At 45.4% G+C, this 15,247-nt stretch overlaps 1 protein-coding gene across 1 annotated transcript in view; it reads right to left on the minus strand.

Moving 5' to 3' along the window:
• Nucleotides 1-216: 216 nt before the first annotated feature.
• SLC2A13 (solute carrier family 2 member 13) overlaps nucleotides 217-15,247 on the minus strand; it is a 217,530-nt gene continuing 202,499 nt past the window's right edge. Inside the window, exon 10 of the mRNA XM_088480190.1 lies at nucleotides 217-5,695. Within this exon, the coding sequence (XP_088336316.1) occupies nucleotides 5,469-5,695 (227 nt within the window). The 3' untranslated portion in view covers nucleotides 217-5,468. The remainder of the gene's footprint in view (nucleotides 5,696-15,247) is intronic.

The following is a 15,247-nucleotide window of genomic DNA, read 5'->3' on the forward strand; positions in this document are numbered from 1 at the left end:
AGGTACATAGTTACTTGCTTTATCTTACTCTATTCCCAAATCTGAATCAGGCCCGACTGTGGACTATTTCGAGCTAACCATACACATAAGGTGGTTCCTTTTTGTTTCGGAGGTACTGTGGGTTTTCAACAGAGAATGAATCACAAAACTGCTTTAAAAGATAAACTACATATTTACAGTTTCATATGCACTAAAATGAAATACAAAAGGCAAATATTTATATGAACATAAAATTTATTACTTTCATATAGTTCATACACCATTGACACTTTGATACAAAACACCACAGTGCTGATAAATAGCACATACTTTAAAAAAAAATCTAAGTGAAACAGAGTAGAAGCAAAAAGATCGGTCTTACTCTGACATAGTAATTTACCCTGAAGTACATGAATTGTATTTATAACAAAGTCAGAGGTTACTTTGCTGACATTTTAACACTGCCACAACCTAGTTCACTTAAATAGGTTTACAATACTGTACACAAGGCTATTAAAATGTATTATAAAACAAATATATTACATCAAATTGTAAATTAGTTTGAGAAGTAGAGAATTTTAGACATTGCAGTTATATATACTGTATATTTTTCATAAGTCGTACCCGCAAAAAATACAGATTTTGCCATAAAGCAATGTGAATGCGCTGCTTCCAGTCTGGTACAGTACATGAACATTACAATAAACAGTAACCAAGTTACTTTTTTTTATGAACCACAAACATTAAAGTTAATTTGTTTTTATAAAATTAAATATTTTCTGCCCTGTCAGTGCAAATTACGTGAAAGATATACTGTAAGTGTTAAAACAGTTTCAGCAATTGTCTGATTCTCCAGTATATGAAAATGACTGTTGTATTAAATATCCTGTTTGTGCTCTCAGTAATCAGTATTGATTTTTTGTTTGGTCATAACTTGCAGTATGTTTATATTAATAACATAGGAAATTTGAGACAGACAATCTTGATAAAATACAAAATTATTTTGTAAAAACATGGAAATAAGGGTTTAGTAAATAATTAAGAAATAAAACCACTGAACATGATTTATTCCATTAACCTAAAAACAAACTGTGGGTGGCTCTAAAATTCAGGATATGAAAACACTCTGAATTGTGGCCCTGATTCAGAGACTGACGTTCTGAAAGAGCGCACGCTCTGAATCTGGGCATTTTTTTTGTGTGTGCTGCCTTCTGGCCGCTCGCATAGCTGTGGGTGACCATAGCTTGCATAGCTGTGGGTCACCCACAGCTATTGCGAGCAGCCAGGATGATGGTCACGATGGTCAAGACCATCGCGACCATCGGGCTTGCGACGAGACCCTTGTGGTAGGGTCTCGTGGCCGCAAGCCCCAGAGAGCTTCTGGCTCTAATAGAGGCAGAAGCTCTCTCACTGACATCACTGGTAATGTCAGTGGGGCCGCCCACAAACGGCAGGCGTTCACTTGGGAAAACCTCCGTTTGTGAAGCCACCCCCCCGCCACACCTACAACATGGGGCGAGCTGTCTTTGTAGTGAGCCTCGGAGAGAGAGATTTTCTCTCTCGCTCCGGGGATTGCGCACGCGCAGTGCGGCCGCTGCGCAAGCGGAGAGCACGCCATCAGCCCGCTCACGAGCACTCAAGCGCTTGCGAGCGGATCTGAATCATGCCCAGTGTGTGTGTATATATATCATTTTTTTTATTTTTTTAGAAAGAATGTGATAACATTTTAAGGCAGAGAATATGTTAACCTTAGTTTAAAAGTATTGGGTCTACTTTAAACATAAATTGCATTGTTTGGAAAAGTAATATTTTACACAAAATAATTGAAATATTGTTGAGTAAGAAATATGTAACATTTTCTGAAGGACATTAAAATATTAATATTGATGATCCACCTTTCTTCTGACATTATGATTCATAGCTTTGTGATTATTATATACCTAGTCCTGTTTTATTACTGTTAAGCTACATTTCACTCAACTCAACATTGGTGATAGATTAGGCTGTCTCACGGAGTTGTGGGGTTCCACTTTTCCTATGCCATTTTGCAGCATGCCATTTCCGTGTAATTTCACAGAATTTATAGTCTGAACAGGACTGGGAGAACAATGGTCAGTCCATTCTGCTGTGGGATTAGAGTATAGCTGGTAACATTTAAGGCCAAGCTCCATCAGTACAACTGTACAATATCGCAGCCATAGGAGGATTGAGGCAAATATTTTACACAACGGTAGCGGAATCTGTAGTACATTCTGTCACGGCTACAAACATGAGGAAAAGACTAACATTAACCGTTCCTGCTGTGTAATTCATGTGATAGACAATTTTTTTGTTAAAATCATTTTATATTTCAGCTGCACATAAGAAAACAACATGTGAAACTTCTGAGGACTACTTTCTGCTATCTTACCTGGATAATCTTTGAAATTTATATGTTGCACGTTTAGATGTCAAACTGAAGACTTTAAATGTCTTACAAGGTGGCTTAAAAATGATAACTTAAAATTACTGCAATAGGGATGCAGGGAAGAATAGTCCACTGAGCAACATTTATACAGCTGATTAAATTGCCGTAATTAGTGTTGCATGTGCTATACAAATGCACCACACCCTTCATTGTATTGTCCCATCTGCCCTGGAGTGAACGATGAATTGGGCATACACACTATACGATGAGTACAAAATAATGTTCCAATCCATGCCGGATTGATATATTAGAGATCAAAATAAATACACAAAACCCTTATAAAAGGCCAACACGACTCCTGTGGTTCCTAAACTGGGTGCCGCAGATCACTTGCCGAGGGGCCACGAGTTGATGGTTCAGGACCAAATCAAATTTGTTATAGTCAACGTGATGGGCAAAACCAGTGCTTTCGGCTGTCAATCATAACATGTAGACAAGCAGAGACACAGCCCTGCCCACCACCACATCACTGGCCCTAAGGATGAAAGGTTAGCACAAATTTTATTTTATATTTTTACTACAATTTCTCAATAAAAAAAAACTTATGGGCGCTGATAATCTAGAGCGCTATAATTTATAAAAGTTTGGGACCCATTGCACTACTCCATTATCTGCTGAGTTTATAAATGTTGCGAACTGTGTTATCTTGGTTCAATGTCATGTAAAGCTTGCTTGCTGCAACAAGATGCGGCATACTGCACAAGGGAACACTGAAATGGGGTTTCTTCTTGTCCAAGTTTTTGCCACTGTAGATTTAGAACCTGGAATGTTTCTTTTGATGAACCTAGTGTCAAAGTTTAACATTGCAGATTGTAGAGATTAAACATTAATCCTAGAAATGTTTTCCCGAATTTAGCACCAAAAAGGAAGCCTTTTTATGATCAAACTTACAACATATGACTTGTTTTTTGTTTTGTTTTTGTCTAAAATGAGTGAAAGTGCTACCACTGCAGTCACCAACTGGTCCTTTATACTCCTGGGATATGAAGCAGCTATTGTTTATTTGCCTGATTACTTTATGTCAATTAACACTTCTAGGTTGTCAAGTTTCAAAGAGGATGGCTAAACGTCATTCTTGGCAGATCTGCATCCAACCTATTGTATACTGCTCTCTCTCTTCCACCAAAAATTCCAATTTTTACGGCAAAGCCACACTTTGACCAACATATCTAGTAAAGTTGTTAAATTTACTTTTCTCAAGAACCAACATACAATATGAAATATAGCGGCAAAGTGCTTTTAGAACTCAGTCAGTAGAATAAATATATACACAGCACGTGAACATATGAACATGAGACTTAACATTACAGATTTCATGTACCAAGAATTTAAGAAATTCATCACAAGTGTAGTGTAGCTGCAGAGAGTTATAACAGTATTTCAATATTGCCCTTTGTAAGGAATGATGGATATTTAGTTGGTAGTTCAATCACGGCTTTACTAATCCATTACTATCCCATAACACTTGTTACATAATGGATGAGAAACATTTTTAGACCTTAAATCCAGTAAATATCTACTTTTTATAGTGTTATTTCCTTTTTCTAACACTGTAGTTTAAGTAATTACACTGTATTTTCAGTAGCGCCCAGGTTCATGCCATCAGGACATGCAAAGATTTCTTAGCAGCTTTTATAATGTTATACAGCTATATCCATGATATATACTGAATAGATAAATGGGCAGTACTAACAAATGTACAAGCTATATAGCAAGTACTTGTTCAATGTTTTTTTTTCTTTTTTTTAACATGAGTGCGGTGTAGTAATGTTATTGTTTGGAACATCTGGTCATTACCCAACACAGAAGACTTTCTGTTTTTCTGCCATATTGCTCAAGTCACTGAAATAAAATGATTTGGTGCATAGTAATCATCCCCTTTTCAATTAAATGATCTGCACTTGTAAACAATGGTTTAAACAAGTCGAACCACCTAAAATGTTTGGCTGCTGCAGCAAGTGCCCTCCTATAAAGGAGTAATGATAAAAAGGGAGCCACAAAAGATAAAAAAAAAACTATTCAGACTTTGGCCAAGTTGAGTGCAAATTATTTCTTTTTATAAAATAACACAATATTTATTTTAGCTATCCTAGGGCAAGTCATTAGGAACTAGTACTTTTCCCCACATGCCTCAGTGACTTAATAGCCTGCATTCCCATTGACATTGCTTCTGTTCTACTCTGGATAAGTGACGGGTATACTTACATAAATAGAAAGAAGTGTTTAAATCATTGTAAACAAAACTGTAACACCAATGTAAACTTATACGAATGGCAGTTTAAATCACGCTTCATCATCACCCTTGTATGTCAGATAAAAGCCCCCCACAAGTTTATTATTTCTGGTCAAAATTGTTAAGAAAACAAACAAAAAATACATCTTTGTGCTTTTGTCTGTATTGATCATTTGACACAATACTTGGAATGTTACTAGATGTTGAAAACTATGCTTCGATAATCCTATCGGAATGTTACATTTTAATTTTTAAAATGTAAAATTGTTTTATAAAAAATTTCCTGCAACACATTGTTTATATTATATATGTATATATAGAGATTATTACAGCTATTACAAATCTAATTTGTGCAATATAATTTCTGCATTTACATTTTGATCACGTGCACATCAGTGAAAATGGAAATTTTAGATCTCCACTCATGGAATTAACAAAAAGGAAGACTTAAATTCAGCATTTGTAACATGATATGAAATCTTACAATTTTACCTTTTAGTTCTAGTTAAAATATATAAATGATTATATTTATATAACATAATTTTGGTGATGATCGTATGATTAAATAAAAATAAAGAGACATTTTGGAATATGAATTTTTGTTCTTGGCAAAACACAGTTGCTTTGCATGGTCACTGAATCTTTCTTCCAGTTTAGTAACAAAATGATTTCAGTAGGTTCATTTTGAACTCTTGAGATAACCAGACCAGAAGCAGGACTGTGAGGTCACCTATAGCTGTCCTTCTCCAGAAGGCTTTTAAATGATTAGTATGCGTCTGCCGAGGAAAATTATTCCACATCAGAAGCATCATTGTCAGAAAGATGATAATTACTTCCCTTTACGCGAATATATTCTATATACCTCCCTTCATCAGAATCAGAGGAACCACATGTAAAAAGTCTATTTTCAAATAAAGATTCAATTTCCTCCAGCTTCTTTCCTTTAGTCTCTGGTAGGCAGCCATAAATAAATAGGAGTCCAACAGAAGCAAACCCTGCATACAGGAAGAAAGCTCCTGTAAAAGAAAATAATAGTGAGCATAATACACAGATTCATATACCAGCAAACTCTATAACAAACACAGCTCCTAGGAGGGCAACCTTCAGTGAAATCTAAATTGCATAAATACATTCAATACAAGGGAAATAAATGGGCACTCACCATTTTCTTGCAGTAAAAAAATGTCAATATGAAAAACTTTGGGCCTCATTCATAAGAGGACGCAAATGCCATCACAGCTGCAATCTCTCATGGATCGCAATTGCCAGCATATACTAATAACTTACTCGTGCCCAGTGCTTAGAGATGCCCACTGAAAGCATCTCACATCTGCTGCTCACGCAACAAACATTGAACACAGAAGAGACGGCCATCAGCCTTCTGAGTAAGTCTACGCTGTCACAGACATAGCTGGTCCCCAGACACGCAGAGGGCTCTACTGCTGCGAGCAAGAAATCAGTTGCTAATTTATGCACGTCCTGAAAACATGTTTAAACGGTCCATCATGAGTATGTTTTCCTAACCCCCCCCTGTTACCTCCCCCAAAACGATGACTGTCACTTACTTGGCGAGTGAATCCTCTGAGCATAATCGCAATTCAATTGTGCGTGTGGCATACACACATGCACAATGGCTAACAATTGCTCAATCTGTGTAAATATCGGGACTGCACCAACATCTGAATCAGGCCCTATGTTGTTTTCGTACCCCTGTGGGACCTTTGTAAGGATAACCAAAGTTGGATCAACAGGGTGGTCAGGGCAGTTGCACAGTGGCCCCCACATCTAGCTACATAACCAGCATGGGAAGTGGAATGTAATCTGCGGGCACTGCAGTGTGTTTAACACATTTGTGTTACTGGGAGTATTTACACATTATACTTTTTAATAAGATTGCAAGCATATCTTATTGACAGTTCTATTGGTAGGGACACCCGCAAACCTCAATCCGGCCCTGAAAATCACCAACTTCACAGCAACATCCCACAGTGAGCAAAGACACTGCTCAGATTTCAAAATGTGACTTACTGCATAAATTGCTGTAAAGAAATTTAAAGATGGTGCTCTTTAAGTGTTTATGTATGTATAAATGTGTATTAAATATATAATATCCTTAGCCGATTTTACTCAGGTCATCACACAAGCGCCCCATCCATCAATGCAAGCACCGCGCACATAAAGATGACCAGGAACGGAGGAGGACAAGTATTAGTAATAGGATGGGAGTAGAGGGCTGTGGGATGGGAGTAGGAGGAAGGGGGATGAGTGCGGAGGGGTGGGGGCAGAGACTGGGCTAAGAAAGGGTGACTGGAGAGTGGACAAGACAGGGGCAGCTGAGGTAAACCCGGCAAGTGTCGGGTCTATATATATTTTCATATACAGATGTGTCCTTACACCTCTTTGGTGCAGTCACGCTATAAAGCTGTCGCGCCGCGACTTAGACGCATTTTCGGCAAAAAAAAAAAAGAAGCCTAGCAGAGTCTTAGAGGACCCGGCGCACCAAGAGGGACTTTTTGGCGCAACTGCAACAAAGATGTGTAAGGACACATCTGTATACACACACATACATTATACACTGAATTGCCAAAAGTCATGGGATAGCAGTATGTAAAGGTAATGGTAGGCGGTGTCACCTTACTGTGACATCTTGGAAATCCCCAGCTGTATTCTGATATCTCGTCACTCAGTTTGATCACTGGCTAGGCTGCTCATGGCAAAGCAACATGAATTATTGGAGTTCGAATTAGGCATGATAGTGGGTACCCAACAGATGGGACATTCCATTTCTTAAGTTGTGCAGACATTCAACATTCCTCGATCTACGGTATCACATGTGTACAGGAAATATCTCATGGAAAGCATTGATAACCATAGGTGTTTGATGATTGTGACCAGCGGCGTCTGGCCATAATTGTCCATGGTAACAGACAAGCGACACTGGCTCAAGTCACATTCAATTTAGGAGGTACGAGGCGCATATCCAGCAAGTCAGTGCAGGGTTTTTTAGCTTCCATGAGATATGTGAACAGAAGATCCACCAGTATCCCTGTTAATACTACAACACCGCACATAGCAACTCACCTGGGCTCGTGATGTCGCTAGTTGGACCCTGGAGTACTGGCTAAATGTGGCGTGGTCCGATGAGTCACGGTTGCTGTTATTTCGGGCTGATGTAGGGTTTGGGTGTGGCGCCATTGACCCCAATTGTCAAGGCACCGTACAGGCTGTTGGTGGTACCATGATGGTTCAGATGGCATAGGATGGGTCCACTGGTCCATCTGAACACTTTATTGACCTCTACATTACATTGCTTGATGACCATTTGCAACCCTTCATGTACCCCTACAACAATGGAATATTCCAGCAAGATCATTCACCATGTCATCGGTCCCAAATTGTCCAGAAATGGTTGGAGGAATATTCTGAAGAGTTCCAATGAATGATATGTTCACCACGTTCGCCTGACATAAACCCAGTCAAGCATTTATGGGACATGGTGGAGAGGTCCATTCGCACTCAAGATCCTGCACCTACAAATATCAGGGAGCTGTGGGAAGCTATCCAGATGGCATGGGTCAACATCTCTCCAGAAGTCTTCCATCTACAGTACATGTGGAATCAGTGGCATGTCGAGTAGCTGCACTGCGCAGAGCTAGAGGTGGTACTACACGATACTAGGCATCTATCTAATGACTTTTGGCACATATACACACAAGGGTGGGTCAATAAATAAGGTAACAAGACCTTTCATTGCATAAATTTATTATACTATTACATACAGTCAGGTGCATAAATATTGGGACATTGGCAGAATTTTCATATTTTGGCCTCTATTCACCACCACAATGGCTTTGAAAATATGAGATATGGTAAGAACTTACCCTTGTTATCTCTATTTCTACGAAGTCCATAGGGTTCCACAGGATACCTTGGGGTATAGGTGTGACGTCAGTCGCAGGGCACCAAAGAGTTAAGCTTTCAGCCTCCCAGGATGCACTAGGTCCCCCTCCTATACCCCGCCCCCGGGCCAAGGCACCTCAGTTAGTTACCAAGCCATAGGCCGGAGGAGGAGAAGGAAGAGAGAGAACAAAGATCTGGACACATACAAGAATCACATTCTCACCAGAGGGAGACGGAAAACCGGTGACCAGAGCAAAGCCCATCTGCAGCACAGGTGCGACAGGGCGGGAGTCCTGTGGAACCCTATGGACTTCGTAGAAATAGAGATAACAAGGGTAAGTTCTTACCATATCTCATATTTTCTACTTCAGGGTCCATAGGGTATCCACAGGATACCTTGGGGATGTCCCAAAGCAGTATCCTTTAAGGGTGGGGACGCTCCTGTGCAGAAAGGAGAATCCGCCGCCCGAAGGAAGCATCCTGAGAGGCGAAGGTGTCAAACCTGTAATACCTCACGAAGGTATGGACAGAAGACCACGTAGCAGCCTTGCAGATCTGAACTGCCGAGGCACCACGTCGAGCTGCCCACGAAGGACCCACAGACCTAGTGGAATGAGCCTTCAGAGAAGGAGGGACCGGTAGGCCTTCATGAAGATAAGATTCAGAAATAGCCATACGGATCCAGGCTGCCAAAGTTTGCTTTGAAGCAGGCCAACCCTTTTTACAGAAGCCATAGAGGACAACAAAGCGTCCGACTTCCTAAACAAAGAAGTGCGGTCAACATAAGTCCTTAAGGCCCGCACAACATCCAAAGAGGCCTCACCCACGGAAAGACCCGGTGAGTTAAAGGCCGGAACAACTATTTCCTCGTTAACATGAAACTGGGAAACAACTTTGGGAAGAAACTCGGGCCGAGTGCGGAGCACTGCCCTGTTCCCATGAAAAACCAAGAAAGGGGGTCTACAAGAAAGAGCCCCTAACTCAGAAACACGTCTGGCTGAAGCAACGGCCAGAAGGAAAACAGTCTTAGCTGTTAGCCATTTAATATCCACTGAGCCCAGTGGTTCAAACGGCGGTCCTTGGAGAGCCCTCAGGACCACAGCCAAATCCCAAGGCGCCACAGGTGGAACAAAGGGCGGCTGAATACGGAGAACACCTTGCATAAAGGTGCGCACATCTGGGATTGTAGCAATCCTACGGTGAAACCAGACAGATAGGGCCGAAACCTGTACCTTCAAAGAAGCAAGGCGAAGCCCATGATCTAGTCCCGCTTGCAGGAAGGCGAGAATCCGAGACAGACGAAACTCCCGCGGTGCATAACCTCTCGGTCGACACCACTGGAAGAACGTATGCCACACGCGATGGTATATCCTCGCGGAAGACGGTTTCCGAGCTCGTAACATGGTACGCACCACAGAGCTGGAAAACCCCCAGGACCTCAGCATGGCCGTCTCAACAGCCACGCCGCCAAAGACAGCCGAGTCAGGTCCGGGTGAAGACAAGGACCCTGAGACAGAAGGTCCGGTCGTAGCGGCAACCGCAGAGGACTGTCCACGGACAGACCCTGAAGGTCTGAGAACCAGTGCCGTCTGGGCCACGCGGGAGCTATCAACAGGAGCGTCCCTCCTTCCTGTTTGAATTTCCGGATTACCCGTGGAAGAAGGGAGACCGGAGGGAACAGGTATGCGAACCTGAACGTCCACCGGACAGACAGAGCATCCACCAGAGACGCCCCTTCGTCTCTTGTGCGAGACCCGTACACCGGCAACTTGTTGTTGTGCCGGGACGCCATGAGGTCGATTTCTGGAAGACCCCACCTGTCCACCAGTAGTTGAAAAACGTCCGGGTGCAGGGACCATTCCCCTGGATGAACGTCCTGGCGACTTAGAAAGTCCGCCTCCCAATTTAGCACTCCCGGGATGAAGACCGCTGATATGGCCGGAAGATTGCGCTCCGCCCAAACCAGGATCCGAGAGACCTCTACGAGAGCCGCCCGACTGCGAGTTCCTCCTTGCCTGTTTATGTAGGCCACGGTGGTAGCATTGTCCGACTGGACCTGCACCGGGTGACCCTGGAGAAACCGCTGTGCCTGCAGGAGAGCATTGAAGACCGCACGGAGTTCCAAGATATTTATTGGAAGCTCCGCTTCTGTCGGTGTCCACCTGCCCTGGAACAAGTGTGGACCCGAAACTGCTCCCCAGCCCCGAAGACTGGCGTCCGTTGTCAACAGGACCCAATTTGGAACCCAGAACGGACGTCCCTTGTTGAGGTGGGTCGTCTTTAACCACCACGCAAGGGACAGGCGAACCTCCGGGGTGAGCACAATCGTCTGGAACTTCAGAGACTGAGGCAGCCCGTTCCACTTGGACAGGATCAGGTGCTGCAGAGGTCTGGAGTGAAACTGGGCGTATTCCACCATGTCGAACACCGACACCATGGAGCCCAGTAACCTCATCGCCGAGTGTAAGGACACCCGGCGGCTGTGTAGACAACTGCGCACCCTTGACTGTAAAGCAGAGATCTTGTCCTCCGTCACGAAGATCCTTTGCTGTCCCGAGTCCAATAAGGCTCCAAGATGCAGAATCCTCCGAGACGGGATTAGAGTGGACTTCTGCCAGTTGATTAGCCAGCCGTGCCGTTGCAGCAGTGCAATGGTCAGGTCCAAGTGGTGTAACAGGAGCTCTGGAGATCCTGCCACCAATAACAGGTCGTCCAAGTACGGCAACATGCGGACTCCTTGCAGCCGCAGAGAAGCCGCCATGACCGCCATAGCGTCCTGTATGTCCAATGACACCATGTAGTCCCCAGGTTCCAGCGCCAGAATGATGGACCGTAGGGTCTCCATCCGAAACTTCGGGACCCGCAAAGACTTGTTGAGTGCTTTGAGGTTGAGAATCGGACGATATGACCCATTGGGTTTCTGTACCAAAAATAGATTTGAATAGAAACCCTGGCCCCTCTGGGAGAATGGAACAGGCACTATAACTCCAGCCTGGAGCATAGTGTGCAATACCTTCCGCAGCTCCGCAGCCTTGTTCCGGTCTGATGGTAGACCCGTGGTGAAGAATCGAGCCGGGGGTCTGTGCTGGAAGGAGAGGGCGTACCCGTGAGAGACCACCTCCAGAACCCAAGTGTCTGTCGTAGTGAACGACCAACACCGGGAGAACTGCAGCAGGCGGCCTCCCACCCTAGGATCCCCCAAGGGGAGACCCGGACCGTCAGGCCGCAGGTTTGTCATCTGGCTTGGGGGCCGGACGTCTGGTACTCCATGCCTGTTTCCGGGGCTTGACCGATTTCTTAGGGCCAGCCTGTCGAGGAAACGACTGTGGTTTGGGCCTGCCCTGGGCCCTAGATGACCGAAAGGACGATGGTCCAGAACCAGAAGGAGCAGCGGCCGACGGGAGACAAGCAGATTTGGCTGCCGCCAGCGTGGCCACAATCTTATCCAGATCCGGACCGAAGAGAACTTCTCCGGTAAACGGCAACGCTTCCAGACCTTTCTTGGATCTGCGTCCGCCTTCCAGGATCGCAGCCACAAGCTGCGACGAGCAGCTACCGCTGCTGAAGAAATTCTAGACACCAGAGTACTAATGTCTAGAGCCGCCTCGTTGATGTAGGTGGCCGAATCACGGAGATTGCCAATCAACTCCGCCTGTTCGGCCGGACAGTCGGATTCAAAAGAAGCCTCTAATGAATCCGCCCAGTGCTCCATCACTCTGGCAACCCAGCAAATGGCCATAGCCGGCCGTGCTGCCCCCCCTGCAAGGGAATAAGCGGACTTCAGGCAGATTTCTACCTTGCGGTCCGTAGCATCCTTAAGGGAGGACATGGATGGCATCGGCAATGTGGCACTACGGACAAGACGGGTCACGTGAGAATCCACCTGTGGAGGGGATTCACACTTAGCAAAATAATTATCCGCGAACGGATAAGCCACCGCCAGGCGTCTCTGCGGCTGGTATCTTTTGCCAGGTTGTTTCCACGCCTCCTCTAAATGGTCCACCAACTGACCCGAAAGAGGAAAGACTGTGGCATCGCCCTTCACATCTTTGAAAAAGGCATACTTAGATTTAGCCGCTGGGGGAACTTCGTCCTCAATCACCAAGGCTGTGCGGACCGCCCGAATAAGTCCAGGAATATATACTTTGGACTTAGCATCAGCGTCCTTAGTATGGAAAGGTTCCTGATCGTAAGGATCCAGAATCTCCCCATCATCAGACGTCCCTTCGTCATCCTCATAAGGAGCGGACAGAGACGCCACCGGCCTTTTATGAGGCCGCATCACAGACTCCCCTTGCAACACATCCGACAAGTGCTGTACAGAACTCGTCAGGGAGTTAACCCACGCTGGCTCCTGAACCCGGGAGCGGGGAAATAGGGAGACTGTGGGGTACCACCAATTGTCGTGGGAACCCCTGCATGGGTGACGACACCACAGACTGCTGGGACAAACCCATCGGAGTAAACGCGGGCTGCGGAGCTAACTGGCCCACTAAAGCTGTTAACGCCTGAGCGAAACAAGCCCAGGGCGGCTCCTGTACCGGTGCTGTAACCGTAATAGGCCGCGCCATGGACAAACACTGCCGGCAAAGGCCCTCCGCGCTACCCTCCCCCTCCGCTAACGGTACTTTGCACGTGGTACACTGTAGCCGGAGGGGAAAATCACTTTCAGACATTATGGCACCACGTATGTGACCTCTCTCACCAATTAAGTATTAAATAGGCGAGAGACCACCCTGCAGCACCGCACCGCAAGGGCTTTAGCAGAAAGAACAGGGACAGTAATAAAGCTGACAGTTTAGAGAAGAAAAGTTACAGGCAGCGCTAGCACAGTCACATACAATGCAGAGAAATAACAATTCCTGCACTAACAGCGCTGATCACTCAACTACACAGACACAGGGCCTGGTAGGACACAGCGCTGCATACACAGACCTGAGCCACAGCGGAGGAGAGGTATGCGGGGGGACCCAGACCACGATGCTTCCTTCCAGACTTCCAGCAGCGTTCACCATGCGTTGCAGAGAAGATGGCCGCCGAGGAGCAGAGAGAAGCTGGCCTGGGGGAGGAGCGCTGACACAGGACCAGTCAGCACAGTGCAGAGAGGGCTGTGTGCAGCGGGGGAGGCGCCGGCTGTGAGACAGGGAAGGCGCGCTCCCCTGGCATGCATTTAACCCCTGGGACGCCGCAGCGCTACCGCTCTGCTGCGGTCCGCTGTCCCAGGGGGTAGTGGAAGCGCAGGTTGGTCGCCTGGCTCCACGCTGCAGCCAGTCCCCAGGGAGCCCCCTGCCTGGGGACTTAGGACCATGTGATCAGCGGGGACCCACCGCGGGACCCCGCTGCTTACCTCTGTCCCCCTTGAATCCGGCCATGGTCCGGAGCATCTGGGGTCACCGCTAGCTGTGACCCCAGACGCCCACCAGCATCCCCGGATCAGTACCGGCGTTCTGGTACCGGCGGGGTGTAGGGAAGACAGCATGGACGTCAGGACTGACTGTCCATGCTGTTCATCCAGATGTGCAGCCACAGCTGCATGAAGAAAAAGCTTCAGGGGCTCTTCTAGCCCCCACTCCAACAGGTGCACCCGACTCCGGCCGGGCACCAAACTAAACTGAGGTGCCTTGGCCCGGGGGCGGGGTATAGGAGGGGGACCTAGTGCATCCTGGGAGGCTGAAAGCTTAACTCTTTGGTGCCCTGCGACTGACGTCACACCTATACCCCAAGGTATCCTGTGGATACCCTATGGACCCTGAAGTAGAAATGAAACAAACAAGATGTGCTTTAACTGCAGACTTTCAGATTTAATTTGAGGGTAATTACATCCAAATCAGGTGAACGGTGTAGGAATTACAACGGTTTCTATATGTGCCTCCCACTTTTTAAGGGGCCAAAAGTAATGGGACTATCAACTCAAAAGCTATTTCAAGGACAGGTGTGGGCTATTTCCTCGTTATTTCATTATCAATTAAGCAGGTAAAAGGTCTGGAGTTGATTCTAGGTGTGACATTTGAATTTGGAATCAGTTGCTGTCGACTCTCAATATGAGATCCAAAGAGCTGTCACTATCAGTGAAGCAAGCCATCATTAGCCTGAAAAATCAAAACAAACCCATCAGAGAGATAGCAAAAACATTAGGTGTGGCCAAATCAACTGTTTGGAACATTCTTAAAAAGAAAGAACACACCGGAGAGCTCAGCAACACCAAAAGACCCGGAAGACCACAGAAAACAACTGTGGTGGATGACAGAAGAATTTTTTCCCTGATGAAGAAAAACCCCTTCACAACTGTTGGCCAAATCAAGAACACTCTCGAGGAGGTAGGTGTATATGTGTCAAAGTCAACAATCAAGAGAAGACTTCACAAGAGTGAATATAGAGGGTTCACCACAAGATGTAAACCATTGGTGAGCCTCAAAAACAGAAAGACCAGATTAGAGTTTGCCAAACAACATCTAAAAAAACCATTACAGTTCTGGAACAACATCCTATGGACAGATGAGACAAAGATCAACTTGTACCAGAGTGATGGGAAGAGAAGAGTATGGAGAAGGAAAGGTACTGCTCATGATCTAAAACATACCACCTCATCAGTGAAGCATGGTGGTGGTAGTATCATGGCGTGGGCATGTATGGCTGCAAATGGAACTGGTTCCCTTGTATTTATGATG

This window comes from Taudactylus pleione, unplaced genomic scaffold, assembly GCF_031769625.1.
Source record: "Taudactylus pleione unplaced genomic scaffold, aTauple2 ptg000251l, whole genome shotgun sequence".
In the NCBI taxonomy this organism is placed as follows: Eukaryota; Metazoa; Chordata; class Amphibia; order Anura; family Myobatrachidae; genus Taudactylus; species Taudactylus pleione.